We start from the raw sequence: 15,496 nt of genomic DNA, 5'->3' as shown, positions 1-15,496 counted from the left end.
AAAATTTCTTTAATTCTTTAAGTTACTTGGTTAGGTTCATATCTTTGAATTTTTTCTTCGCCAAGAACAGAGAATTAATCAGAATTAAGCTAAACTTAAGTTTCTACTGGTTTTTACATGGATGATTCCTGAGTTTGGTTTTGTCTCACAGCTGTTAAAACCCAATTCATCGATTTTAGAATTACCATAGAAACATCTGCAGGTTTTTACTAATTTCTGTGTTATACAAGAAATTTTGTTTTATTATCGATTTGATAAAAAAGGATAAACAAATCTTGCATTCAAGCCTCAGGGCAAAATGTACAATTTCGCGAAATTGAGAAGGCATGGGAGCAGCAATATTTACCAAATTTGATTTTTACGGAATGAATTTATTGGAATTTGAGCAAAATAGCAATGATTTTTGAAGGAATCAAAGAAAATATTGTTCCTTTAACTCCTTTTAGTAAATTGCATTCTTAGTAGATAGCAGATTCTTAAGGTTATTACGTTGCTAATTTTCTAATTGTTCATTCTTAGATTAAAGGAAAATAGTAAATTAGTGTTCTTTACATATTTTTAAACATAATTTTTGAATTAGCGTTGTTCCGTTTTTTTTTTCAAATTGCTTATAAGATTGCATTGATTTGATCTGGGGTGACATGATAACTTATTTTCGATACCATCGACTGTCAATTTTGAAAACTTTAAACGACAGCTGCACTTCCTGTAACTCAACAGTCACATTCAACAATTAATGGTCCAACAATGCGTAAAAAGTCTACATTCACTTAATCTAACAGATATAGCTTTATCGATACTATCGATTCGATAGTATCGAAAAGTTATCATTCCATCCCTGTTCTTCAGAATCATTTCAATAAAAATCTGCCCATTCTTAAATTATAGGCTCCTTCAAGTTCCCAACGCGTCAGCTTTTAGGATACTGAGATCTTTTCGGATTCCTCGAAAAAAGACTTTATTAAACATTAATTTTATTCGAAAAGTGGTCAGCTGCCCTTAATATTTAGATGTTTTTGCTTAAGAAAAAAAAGAAAAAAAAATGCAATATTCGAAGACTTCTGCATTATTACCAAAAAAGAAGATAAAAAATTAACAAAAACTGCCATATGAAAAACTATTTACAACTGCCTTTTGCGGACTATCAGAAATGTTCACAAGGAATTCCGTTTTGAAAGAAATTATCAGGACCGAAAAGAGCTCTAGAATTCACTTCTATGACACAGAAAAATTGCATTCCTGCAGGAGATATCTTGGGAATAAGTTAAGGAAACTCCGTGATGTATGCAACATATTTTCGGCGCCATTTTTTCAGCATAGGGTAAACTGGGGCACCACCAAACACGGGGTAGCACCAAACATTACGATTTTGTAATCAGATATTCGACATCAAAGGACAAGACTTATAGAAATTTATAAGCATTTATAGGGATGCTTGCCCACTGAAGAAATGGTCGAGATAGTCCAAGTAGTTTAGAAATAAAAAATAGTATTTGGTCATCACCCAGTTTCCCCTACACAGAAAAAATTAAGAAATTTTTCGTTAATGTTTGTGAATTCATACGGGGGACTTACGAAATACTCGTAGAGCGTACAGCCAACTAAAAATTTTGTAAAAGTTTGTACTTTTTTACGAACATTGTTCCGTAACATGATCATTTTTGTTATTTGACAAAACTTTAAGTCAATTAAGAACATTTTTTGTGTGTTTACGAATATTTACGAAAAAATTTTCGTAAATGAATAAAAAATGTTCATTAAGTGATCATGTTGCGAACAAAGTTTTGTGAAAAAATTACAAAAATTTACGAACTTTTTGTGGATTATAGGATTTACGATCATTTCGTAAGTCCTCAGTAGAAATTCACAAACATTTCCGAACAATTTAACGAAATATATTTTCTGTGGATTTTCAGCATCAATGGATTCATAAGAAGTGCATGTCAAATAAATTGTATATATTTAGGGGCATTTAAAAAATGATTTTTAAAATTGACTCTCAATAGGCAATTCATATCAAATTCTTTCAGTCCGTCGTCACTTAAACCGGAACTCCTTGTAGAAAGAAAAGAAAAAAAATCATTTTATTATAATTTTATTAAATAAAAGTAAGATATTTAAGACAAAAGTAGACGAGGATACGGCAGTTTGAAGCAGCTGAAATTTTTTTAAAGATTTATTTACCAAATCTTTATGAATTATTGGGTCAAAGGAACACCTCTTCGACAGGGAACCCCTATTGGCATTTTGACGCTTTTTTGGGCGCTCAATCGGTCAAGTGGTAGAGCACTCGCTTTATGATGCAAGTGTCCCGGGTTCGAATCCCCTTTGTGTCACCAGGAATTTTTCTGGCGTTAAAGGTGTTCGGATTGTACCCAGTGAGCTTCACTGCACTTGATTCTACGAGCATGGGCCTGACAACATCATCCCGTACAAGAAAAAATTAAAATGCATGTCTAGAAATCCCCTTGCGGGAAGGCCTTGTTCCTTCATGGAATGCTGTGCCAGCATTATTATTATTAATATGACGTTTTCTCATTAATCTGCGTTTTCCGATAATGTTAAATGTTCAAATTTTGTTTCCAAATAGTACAGAGTATAGTGTCAATGTGTCCTGGCACAAGTTCTTAAAGTGTCAATAGGTGTTCCATTCACCCTATTCAAGATAAAGCTGTCTTCAGACTAGAGGTTTAGCCCAATTTCCGACGGTCTCAAAATCCTAAATAGCAACCTTTTTTTATAACTTTTTCAGAATTTAATAGGTCATTTGTCATTAATAATCCAATCCTAAATAAAAGTTTTCCAAAAAATCTTGATTGTTAAAAAATTAGACGAGTTAAGCCAAATGGCTAAGTCTCAGGTCTGAAGCACGTACAACAAAGTCAAGTGGTTGCACTTGGGTATTGGCTGTACACGGAATAATGTCCTGGCCTGGTTATTAATTTATTATCAAAAAATGCATACGTGAAAGTGACTGACCCTCCCCAACCACAATATTAATGAATTATTGTGAAGCACAGTTTAAAAAGTATCTATCTAATCTGCCCTTATTCACAGTGCCCCTACTCTCCCCTACTCAATTATCTATCAGGAAAATTCATCAAAGAATTTGTGAGAAAAATGTCTCAAATATTGTTTATTCATCGATTAATAACATTTTCCCAATATTTCTCAGTCTGTGCAAACAGAAATTGAATTATTTGGGAAATATACAAATGGTAAATTATTTGATAGAAGAATTTATTTTGAGCCGAATAGCGTACCTCTATTGCACCAGAGATGTTTAAAACCTTTAATGTACGTTACAGGAGCTTTAATATGTTTAATGTTCACCGGAGTTTATCTTAAAGCAAATATTTATATTCTCCGGAAGTTAAAATCTCTGGGTTTTAAAACTCTTGGTGTTTACATACTTTTGCTAAATGCTATCCATGATAATGAAGACATGTTAAAATGACGATAGAATAGGAAGTTGATTAAAGGAATGTTGTGCCTATATAAAGAGAATCTCAAAGTTTATATATGGAAAAAATACATTGTAAAAAGAATTACTGTAGAATGTTATTTCCTATTCAATGTAATGTTTTGTTTATTGTATAAAATCCTTTACTTTTCCACGAAATTTCTCTTGTCTTTAGACACTTTAAAAGATTTATTGAAAAGTAGAGGATTGTTTTCTTAGAATCTCTTATTATACGTAATATTTGGTGTTGTGTTTGTCCACAAAATAAAATTCGCCAAAGATATTGTGAAATTTTATAAAAAAAAGGTTTAATTTTTTTTCAATGAAAGGGAAATTTACCCAATCTTATTCATAAAATGCATAAATTATACAAAAAAACATGTTATTGTAAATCATTTAGAATTTTATTAAATATATAAAATCTCAATGGTATTTTTTTGCTTTGTGTGGTCTTTTTTTTAAAGGGAATGTGAGATAAGAGCGGAAAAATTTATGGGTGGAAAATTGGCTATTTTCCCCAATGGGTGGGATGTTTTAATCAAGAATCACCCTCAAGGAGCCAATGTGTGAATGTCTCATGAGGTGACTGAGGAAGACAGGTCATAAAAAAAATTGTACCCTCTCTAAACGATTATCGGGGTTTTCCACTTGATCCACTTGTCTGTTTGCTCCCTATCTTTCTTTTTTTTCCTTTGCCACTTGTGTTTTCTGCTCGTATTGTACGGTGGAGGGATGAGAGGATTGTACCACCTGCTAAAAACACTCCAATCACCTCATTCTGATTTACCTTATCACTGTGAAATCACGATAATACCCATAATACCATTAAAATATCATGCAGAATTAGCTGATGAATCACCAAGGAAGGGAAATAAATTACCCAAATATAATAAGAAGTGAAAATTGCGAAATTCATAATGCATTGATTTTAATATTTATTTTATTTCACTTTGATATGTTCTATAATAATAATTTTTCACCATGTCTTTTAATAGTATCCTTTAATGTCTCTCTGTCTCTCTGTTTCTATAAGAAGAAGCACAAAAAGAGGTGAAACAATCTGACTATTTTGTTCATCAATAATGAAATAAGTTAGATTTTTTTTATAAATATGCATTTTCTTTTGCCTTTTTTTTGCAGGTAGAATTATTTAAATACTAATAGCTTGTTTTTCTTTGTCAGTTTATTAGTAACATTTTACATTAATTATGTAATTTTCTTTACCATCTTTCTCTTTCAAGTCCAACAATTAGGATATTTTTTTTCAGCTCTATCAGTTTTATTTTTTTAATTTAATACAGTTTTCTTTTCCTCACTAAAAATATAATGCAAATATATTTTTTAATACTTCTTTTATTTATGTAATTTATTTTTACATTGACTTTTAAACGACTTCTTTGTTCCTCACACAGCTCATCAATCTGCAAAATTTATGCATAATTTATTCCAGATTTCTCTTTGTAAGAAATCTTTCTCAATTCAATTCGCCATCCTTGTGTTTTAGTTTAATCAGTAAGAGAATAATTAATTGGTAAATTGTGGGGAATTTCAGTGGGTTCTCGTGTCGAATCGTACAGGGGGAGTTCTCTTTAAGATTGCCCAGTGAAGAGAGAAGAAGGAGGAGGTAAGTGTCTTAGGAAATTTTGAAGAATTGCTGCTGGGTTCATCTCATACCATCACATCGCACACGCCCAAAATCTTCAATTTACTGCTCATTTGAGGGTGAATCTGCAAAAAGGACAAAGAATATATTGTGTTTATTTGTCAACTCATATGGTCTCATTTCTCAGGTTCTAATTATTTCTATTACAGGACATCTTGCAGGTGAGATTTCTAGACATGTGTTATTATTTTTTCTTAGGAATGCGTACATGGGATATTGTTAGTTCCAAGTCCTGTAAAGGAATTCTGTAATAGTATGACAATGTCATATAACAAATTCAAAATTCATGCGATAAATACGGATGAAGCAGTCGAAAATCCGATTCATATCAGTTACTAAGAGCTTCATAGAGCTTTTAGCGAAAGTATTTCGGTCCTCATTGCGGGCTTTAACACTTTCGTCTCTTTAGGGACTCTGAGTACCCAAAGAAGCATATGAATATTTTATGAAAAACAATGTTTTTTTAATTATTCAGAACTGATAAAAACCCGATTCTTATGAATGATTACAAACTATAAGGATGTCCAAATGTAAGATATTTTTTGTATGACCTCAATTAATTCCTGAGCTTAGATATTTTTGATTAAAAAATGGTGAAATTGGCTTGCAGCATATGCTGCGGTCCGGAAAGAGTTATTGTTGTCCTGCTCCCGAATTTACCACTAAAATTTGTCATATGACATTGTCATATTATTACAAAATTCCCTTACTGGAGAATTAAGCACAGTAGCTCACTGGATGTAATTACCTACGAGCACAGTTCGCTGAAAAAGCAGCGTTTTTAGCATATTTTTGCTGAGTCGATCAGCTGCCCGGTCAGCAGTTCTTGAACAAAAACTTCTAACCAAATATGTGGAAATGCCACTACCTCGCAAGTGTCGTTTTAGGGCAGAATCACATTGACAATAAAATGCTCGCCGTAGCCTCACCGTATTTCGTTAATTTACGCATTTTCATTGCAATTCTTACGCAAATTTTCCATTACCGTATTACCTACTCGGTGGCACTAGGTGAAAATAATATAACAAAATTGAAGAAATAAAACGAAAATTCGATAAACGATGAGCAAATAAAACAGTAAGAGAAAATAATCCTACAGTTTTTTTGCTCACAGTTTAGCGCAATTTCGTTTTATTACTTCAATTTTCTTATATTATTTTCACCTAGTGCCACCGAGTATGAGATAAGGTAATACGGTACTCGAGAATTTCCGTAAGAATTACAATGAAAATGCATAAATTAACGAAATACGGTGAGCATTTTCCTGTCGACATGATTCTGCCCTGAAGGTTAGCAGAATTCAGCTGAAGATACATACGCTTTCAGCTGAATTGAAATCAGTTAGCATTTGGTGTTCACTAGTTCTTTAATTCCAGAAAATTTTAGGTACCAGACATGGTAAATCGAATCGGTAAAGTCCACCCTTAAGTTTTAGAAAAGCTTACGAACAGAAAAGCATTTCCACCGTTTTGCTCTGGAGGTTGATCACCAACGCTAAGACGGCGGTGGACGCTGAAAACTACACGGGATCTCAGTTAAACGAAACTGTACTTCGAAAGCATTGTTGATGAATAAATTTATCTATCTATCTATCTATGTCAAAGCCACCCGCACTTACGGTAGTCTAAACGGGATTAATACGCGTGTCCCTTGATTTACCGACTTTTACAGACTTTAAAAACTCACTTAACGCAAGGGTAACTCATAAGCAGCACTCAAAGTGGCTCGAGTTTCCGGTTCTTTGAAAAAATGTATGAGTTTCCCGGGTTCTCTGAAAAATCACAAGGGCTTTCTTGGTTTCTCGTGGGTCCCCGAAAAAATACGCAAATCCCAGCCAGACTGATTCGAGCACTCTGAAATGAATTTAGATTTAGGCACCCCATGGATTTAACTCATTATTACAAAAAAGGGGGTTTTTGAGCGGTGAGATCCTTGATTCGACTGTCACAGTTGCGAGTTCATATTTCGTTCCCTGCTAATGGTTCAAGCATATGAAGGGACATTTTCACAATACATTGTAATATACTTCAAAAGTACTTTCGCATAATTTACGGTTTACCGGTCCACAACCGTTTTAATGTACAGATTTAATCAATGAAAAAAATGCGCAAAATAGCTTAGAAGTACACTTGATTTTCTGATAAATATTATTTATTGGTTATAAACCGGTTCATTATCAGTTCAGAACCGATTGGGACCGGTTTAGTGTTATCGAAAATTCCAAAACCTTTCCAACGAGTCCAAACATATCATACGTTATAATAATGTAAGAATTAATAAAAATCCAGCGATAGAATGACATTTGAACCAGGGATCTCATCGCCAAAGGCAATGCGCCATGAGATCCTTTTTTTCTAAGTGCTATTACTATAGTCATAGTGTAACATTTTGTTATCAAATTAGAAGCTTCACGTAACCTCTTTCTGGGGATTAAAGTGGAGTCACCAGAGGGAATTATTCATTCATAACAATCCGATAAATACTAAAAAAAAACTTCTGTTATTGTAATTATTTTGCTATCGCTCAATTATGAACTTTAATAGGGTAAATGTGCCAAATTTTCCGTATAGTTATATGGAAGCGCTAAAGTCCTATGTTTGAAATGTAATATTTTTAAATCGATTTTTTTGTTATTTGTTTTTAAGGAGTGTTGCTTGGAATCTTGTAGATGGTTTATCGTATTTGTTTTCTCTAAAATCATTCCTAATACGTTTTAAAATGAATAATAATATTGACATAGCATTGGTTAGTTTTTCGGCCACATTGATTCTTATAGTTCTTTGTTTTTCCGGAATTCTTCCAAAGTCTTTTTCACATCATCTCGTTCGTCGAAGCGATATTTTTTGTTTTTTTTTATTTGCGTTGTACAATTTAGCGTATTCAAAATCTAAAAATTCATGGAAAATTTCAGGAAAAATAAGTGGCCGAAATTGCAAGCTGGCCGAAGTTTGGTACAGTTACCGTATATCATAATAATTACGCATAACTTACGTAGGAGATCAGTAAATTGGTATAAGAAAATGTTTATGGCGTGTGTGCAAGTGATCAGGGAACTCATGAGTTCATCAGTTCATTTAATTTTACAAACGGATTTTTTTCATCTAACCAATTCTCATGAAATAAATTTTCTATTTTCACAAGATCGAGACTCCCACAAAATGTTTTCTTCCTGTACAATGTTTTCAAATTTTATGAAATTAAATCTTGCCATCAATCACAAATGGATTATGAAACTCTATTTTTGTGCGAAAACCTTGTAAATTTTTTCTGCCTGTGCAGATGTTACTTTCCCATCTGCGCTCTTTGAAAGCTCTTGAAAGCTTCTTCCACTGCAAGAAGTAGGCTTTATGGGTAATTTACATTTAAGGAAACCATCTAGTTTGACTTCTAGCGTGATTTTGATCGTGTGACGTGTAATGAAATTACAGCAACACGACATCCACCTGCTCTACCGCCCACGAATGTTTTTTGTGGGGAGAGCAGAGCAGGAAGAAAGTGTACCTTCCAGGTGTTTCTACATATGGAAAGTTGGAAAAGTCTCTGGCTATAAAGATGATATCACAACAGGCGATTGTACGTGCCAAAGAGGACAATTTATTGTATCTTTTGTGCAGACGTTCTCATGCACATGCGGAGAAAACATTCGGATCTTACCAGAGTGAATTTCTCTTACAACTTTTTAGGGATTGAGAAGGATAACCAAATATTCAAAATTTATCCCATCTATTTTGGGCTCTAGCCACTTGAGATTTTCGAGGTAGGTATTGTACGTGAAGAGGAGCAAATGAGACTTTTATTGATGTGATAATTGCCATAGAATACGAGATTTTTCCTAAGACCATAAATGCTCATAAATCTACCCAAAATTCTCAAGGGATTAATTGATGTCGTACGCGTTGGTCATAGCAAATGAGGAAGGTTGAGTGGAGTATGTCTGACGTTGAATTTTCCTTAAAGATTAATTCAGAAGGAGGGGAAAATTCAACTCACCTGACCATTTCTTCCCACGCATTCCCATAAATCCGCTGGGTACTCTCTTGATTGGTGCATCTTCGGATTGTACGAGCTGTGCTGGCTGCAAAAAGCTTCCGTCTGCTTGAAGTTCATCCAATTCCGTGATTAATTTATTCAATGCACTTCCAGCGGGAATTTTTTTACCTCTCACACCAACAAACTTACCGCGGAATTCATAGGGACCTTTCTTGGATTTCACAAAACCGAATAAATTTCTCCTATCGGCTGAGATGCGATACTGCAAAAGAGAATAATTGATTTTATTGATGATTTGATGATGTTGAAAAATTCTTACCCCGGGCTGTTTCTTTCCTCTCATGCCAAAAAATCCAACGGCAGGAGCTCGTTTCTCAGAACTTTCACCCATGAGTACATCTGTGACATCTTTCTTCCCGCGCATACCGTGAAATCCCATTTGAGGTGCTCTCTTTTCAATTTCCTCATCGTATCCAATGGATTCGTCCTCGGACCATTTCTTTCCTCGCATCCCTTGGAAGCCCATTGGAGCACGTTTGTCCACTGATTCGTCGTCATCGTAGAATTTTTTGCCCCTCATGCCAAAGAAGCTATTTGAAGGAGCCCTCTTCTCGCCATCCCAGAGGTGTAGGCCATACATTTCACTCAGACGAGCAAGGAGTTCTCTCTCTTGGTCCAACTTTCTATAAATTTGATCTAGCTGTTCGTCATCGTCTTGATTGTGGTGCATCAATTCCTCCTCAACTTGAAGATCCTCCAGTGGTGGCCAAATGTGCTCACTCTCTTTCTTCCCTCGCATTCCAAGAAAGCCGGAAGGAGCACGTTTGTAAGAATCAAAGGAAAATTTCTTACCACGCATCCCCATGAAGCCGGAAGGGGCGCGTTTTGGGATGTAGCGGAAGGGTAAATTAAGGAAGAGTTTCTTGTCTCGAGATCCCTAAGAAAATGTTTTGTTTTTTTTTTTACTTAATTTTCTTAAAGGCTTTTCTTTCCAAAATATTTCTATACCTCCATGTCCATGGATGGCTCATCCATCGTGACCACTTCGGAGTCTTTTTTGCCTCTCATGCCCATAAAGCCGACAGGTGCTCGTTTCACCAGCGACAAGATAGGTAATCCCCTGTTGATGGAAAACAAAAATTGGCCTATTTGATAGGAAAAGATACTATTTCCCCGCAATATTGTCATATTTCCACTCAATTTTTGTCTATTATTAGACCTTGTTCCTCCTATCGGGAACTTCCACTTTATATGCTATGTTAATAATAAATTGTAGAGATGAGACAAGCTGATGAATTGAATTTCTGTGCATGAAGTTTTCTTATGCTTAATTCAGGAAAAGTTACCTCACCTGAAAATTAAATTGCTAAAAGCACTCTAAACCATATGCTTTCTTACTATCTTTTTAGACTGTTCTTTAATTCACTTTGATCTTTCTGATTATCTTTTATGTCCTCTATGATAATATTTTATTCACAGGAAATTTCATTTAAGTTCTCCTCCAAGCTATATACCTACTTATCCACAAAATTATCAATTCATTTGAATGATCTTTTTAATTAATTTTCAATGAAGGATTTGAATGCAAATTTGCAATTTTCTGCATTTTTTCGGACATGTGTAGAGGAAGGCTTTCAGGCTTCGCACACACTCTGACTCCGCACACTTCACATTTTTCCATATTCCTCTAATACATCTGATCTATTGCGATACGTTTCAATAGCTAGTCTTAAGTTATACATTTGTTGGATGGTTGGAAAAATGTGACTAATAATATATATATTTTTTATTTAAAAAGACCCGAAAGGCTTTGAAGAACATTTATTTGACTTAAACTCTTTTATTATCACAGCTTTTGTTATCCTTCTCTTCATTCACAAATTTTTGATGTAGCTGTATTCACAGGGTTTATCTTTAGGACACCCCTGATTTTCGCTTAAATTTATTTCAACTCGAAGAATAAGAAATTTAATGATAAAATTTTGCTAATTTTTTAACAAAAATATTTTTGTCATAACGGTTAAGGTGAAGTGGGCCGCCCTTCAATTTGGTGAAAATTGGCGTCCTTTTAAAAATAGGTGGAAAAGCCAAAGGTGCCTCAATTCAAAAGTTGCACATTCACATCGGTACTTCTTAGGTGTAAAAGTACAAAGAGTTCCCGCTTGAGTGAAAAATGGTTTGAAAGAATTTGATATGAATTGCTTACTATTGGAAGCTATTTATAAAATAATTTTTGAAATGCACCTGAATGTATGCAAATATTTTTCACGCTGTAAATTTGAAGTGAATTTCTTATGAATCGTTGGCGCTATGTTGAAAAATTGGCGCCGAAAATATTTTGCATACATCACAGAGTTTCAGTAACTTATTCCAAAGACTTCTCCTGTGGGTATGCAATTTTCCTGTGTCATTGGAGTGAATTTCCGGTTTTTCGGTCTCGAAAATTTCTTTGAAAGCGAAACTCCCTGTATAAGAGTGTTTCATGATAATGTTACAGTTTTTTAGGGGTAATTTTTCCATTAGGGTAACTTCAACCCCTCTTATTACACTTAAAAAGGTAATGTTTACACCGATTTCAGATCATTACCTTAAGGATAAAATTAACATTGCCGAAATGTTATTTTAACATTTTTGGATTTTTTCAGTGATGTAATGTGGCCTATTGATTCCTACCTCTAAAATGTGCACAATTTTTTAAAAAGTTTGTTGTATGACTAATATACAATTAGAGGCGAATGTTCATTTGAGATTTTTAAAACACGATTTTGAAAATTTAAGAAAAATAGAGGTTTTTGGGTATTTCGTTTAGAATGTAATAGTTTCATACATATATTTGTTATTTTACAATTGATTGGTAAATTTAACTTGGTTTAATTGTATACATGTGTTTGTCATGCACTGGTAGAAATCCGAAAAAGTTAAAATAATATCCTATATGGTATTGACCTGAAATCGGTGTAAATATTACCTTTCTTAGATGCTAGGGATTAAAATTACCCTTTTCATTTTAATTTTACCAATAAAAAGGTGTAAAATTGACGTGAAAAAATGTTAACACTTAGAAATGTTAAGAAAAAATATTATCGTACACTCTTATTTTCTTAGCGTGGAATTTATCGAATTGCATTTTTTAGCTTAAAAAACTAATACAGTAGAGTCTTCTAAATGAGAACGCTATTTATTTATTTTTAGAGGTATTTTTGACATTTCCCACCTCCCAAATTCGAACGATTTTTTCAAAACTAACGAAATTTATATGAGATTATACTATACTTTTAATCAAACTTCCGTATTTTCTCACAAGTTTTAGTGGTAACATACTTCCTTTTCATTTTATACGATCATAACGTAATGCAAACATTCCGGAAGAAATACATAAATATCACTTTCATTCACCCAGAATACAAATTTTTAAACGTAACCCCACAATTGATATTTTGAATCCAAACGTCGTTCGAATTTGAGAGATTCAGATTTGAGAGACTCTACTGTAATCTCTGGATAGATTTCAGGTGGGAAAATTAAAGGTACAATTTAATTTATTTAATCATTTTTGTTCTTCAATGACAATGATAAAAATAACGCAAAAAATGTATAAATACATTTTGTTGCTTAGCGAAAGGGTCTGCAAAATGTGTGGACAAAGTCAGGCACGGAAAGAGCTTAAGATTGCGTCGATTTTGATAATATTTTCTATCATTTGCTTTCTTGTTTTAAATTCCAGAATATAAATCCTTTTCTTAGTCAGTTACACTATAAAAATAAATAATCTTTGTATTGATTTAATGCAAAGAATTTAAATTCGGTACCCGTTAAGATGCGTGCTTGACACTGTCTCTTCGCGCCCTCTTAATAAGGCAAAGTGCTTAATCTTTCAATGCGCGAGCCCTTAAATATTTCAATTTTTCTTTTATTTCCCAAAGCAAAAATTTTATTTAACTTAAGTTAATAGAAAACAATGAATAATATTAACTTTATTTTGGAGAATACATTTTTTGCTTTGGGAAATAAGAGAAAAATTAAAATATTTAAAGATTGGCACTTTCAGATGTAGGCCACTATCCTTTAGATATTTTTTACACTTTTTTCTATTGCATTTTTTAAATTGGTTTAAAGATGCTATGAAGCAATGTGTTTTTTATGTATATAGGAAACTTCCCTAGGATTTAGCCTTAGCGTGTCTCATAAAAATGCATTTTTTGAAAACGTGGAAGTTTTAGCACTTTCCTCGCTTGTTTTAAGTTGATTTTAATTAAATATAAAAGATAATAATCTTTTTAGGCTTTTTAGTAATACAAAAGAAAGGGTACTAATTTCATAGCCCTATGAAATCATTAAATTGACCAAGTCGATCAGCTCGATTTTTCACAAAAATCGTTTTATTCGCTTTTTGGATACTTCTTTATATACCCTCTACCGTCCCTGTGAATATATTGAAATTTAAAATCTCTATAACTTTGAAAATAATTATCTTTCAAGCATAATATTCACAGGGAAGGTAGAGGGTATATTGATAATTATTTTCAAAGTTATAGAGATTTTAAATCTCAAAAATCTTATACTCTGGCGTCTGCATGTAAAATCTCAACTTCAAATCGTTCTCCTGTAAAATTTGCGTACACTACTGAGAGAAATCCGAAAAAGTTAAAATAACATTCCGGAAATGTTTATTTTACCCTGCAGTTTTGATCCGAATTCGGTGTAAATATTATGCGTTTTAGGTGTACTAGGAATTAAAGTAACCCTTTTTCATGTTAATTTTACCTTTATAAAGGTATAAAATTAACATTAAAAAATGTTGATATATTTTTACACCTAAAAAGTGTTAAAGTTATGAGGAAAAAAAGTTAATCGCACCCCCGTTTTTTTCTCAGTGTACCTCTATTCTTTGCACTAAAACTACCACCATGATCTGTTTAAAAAATCTCACAAAGCCACATTAGCACATTAAAAATCACAATTCCTTTATGCTAAAATAAGTTTCCCGCTTGTCTGAGTGAGAGTAATCCGATTTTTAAGCCCCTTACCATTGAGAAAAAAGACCATTCAGTCTCACCTGATGTAGTCCATCTCCTCATTTGTTGCAACTGGAGGCGTAATGGGCCGCTCATCGTTCTCTTCAGGCTCAGGGGGAGACGATGGTGAAGCAAAGATGTAGGAGGTGGATGTGGGAGGGATTTCCGTGGCACTTCTCTTACCTCGGACACCTTGAAAGCCGAGTGGATTCCGTCTGTGATGGGCATTCTCGGCGTTCGTTGGCACAATTAGGAAGAGCGGTGAACAGCAACAGATCACTAGGACCAGAGCACTCGTCAGAAGAGTGCCCATTTGCTGGATCTGCAATGGATAGAGGCATGATACGATGTGAAAAATTAATTAAAATCATCGATGGATAAAAAATGTGTATGAGCATTAATCAAATATTTGCTTAGGATTACAGCAGCACCAAGTGATTTTCGCACGCGAAGCATTGATCTATGATTGTGACATTGGCCATATTTATGCAAATATCGCATAAAATAACAAATAAACATTGTCCCCACCCACTTTTTGTAAATGCTACCAAGCTGTTTGGTAACAAGAGTGAAATGTTTCAGCTGCTGGATTCTTGTGCAAATATGCGAAAAGGCGTTATAGTATATGTCGTAAATTCTTCAACAATATATTTACTCATGAGATCTTTTCGAGGAAAATCCCTTCTGGCCATAAGTACTCCGGATGTGAACTCATCTTTTGAACTTTAATTTGTAACACGGCACAGAATCTTATGTTCGAGAAGTGACTGAGAGTCCTCGTATCATTCTCCATAATCAAATATTGTTTATACACTGTAAGATTACCAACAAATTTCCATACACTACGTGAGGTTATTGCCAAAACAGCTCGCACTGCTTCATGCTACTTGAGATATTCATCATAAGACATGGCACACGTTTTTCGGGAGGGGTTGAAGTTCTCAAGAACTCTTCTACATTTCGCACACAATTCCTCTGCAAATATTTATCAATGAGACAGATCAAAATGTGAACTGTTTTCGGCGAACTCTGCAACAAAAGGTCAGCTATAGGGGAGGTGGGAGAGAGGTCAGAAAATCTGCCTAAAGACATTCAATACAAAATGAATTGTTGTGGGGTATTTGGGATGGATAAAGATTTGTGGGTGGATTTTTCAGAAAAGGAATGCCTCTGAGATATTAATTTAAATTCATCAGAAATTAACTATTTTAAATTCCAGCAATTTATGTGTGATACGCATCATTTGGATGCTTTTCTTTTTCCAGAAACTAATGATAAGATAACATCGGTGACGTAGAATACGTAGAACAATCCTTCGTGAAAATCACTGTATTTTCTTGCTTCCAAAGACATTGACTGGAAGAC

At 33.9% G+C, this 15,496-nt stretch overlaps 1 protein-coding gene across 2 annotated transcripts in view; it reads right to left on the bottom strand.

Moving 5' to 3' along the window:
• Positions 1-4,389: 4,389 nt before the first annotated feature.
• The window catches only part of LOC129809827 (tachykinins), a 47,661-nt gene continuing 36,554 nt past the window's right edge, over positions 4,390-15,496 (bottom strand). The window contains exons 2-7 of one of the 2 annotated variants that reach the window (XM_055859947.1): positions 14,173-14,453; positions 10,125-10,236; positions 9,436-10,053; positions 9,306-9,378; positions 9,117-9,218; positions 4,390-5,191 (exon numbers count right to left, since the gene is read on the bottom strand). In XM_055859947.1, the coding sequence (XP_055715922.1) occupies positions 5,169-5,191; positions 9,117-9,218; positions 9,306-9,378; positions 9,436-10,053; positions 10,125-10,236; positions 14,173-14,444 (1,200 nt within the window). In that variant the 5' untranslated portion in view covers positions 14,445-14,453 and the 3' untranslated portion in view covers positions 4,390-5,168. Of the gene's footprint in view, positions 5,192-9,116; positions 9,379-9,435; positions 10,054-10,124; positions 10,237-14,172; positions 14,454-15,496 lie in introns of both variants that reach the window. The other variant, XM_055859946.1, reaches the window with a different exon arrangement.

This window comes from Phlebotomus papatasi, chromosome 1, assembly GCF_024763615.1.
Source record: "Phlebotomus papatasi isolate M1 chromosome 1, Ppap_2.1, whole genome shotgun sequence".
NCBI lineage: Eukaryota > Metazoa > Arthropoda > Insecta > Diptera > Psychodidae > Phlebotomus > Phlebotomus papatasi.
The sequence above is the reverse complement of the archived record's forward strand: the minus strand, read 5'-3'. Positions and strand labels throughout refer to the sequence as shown.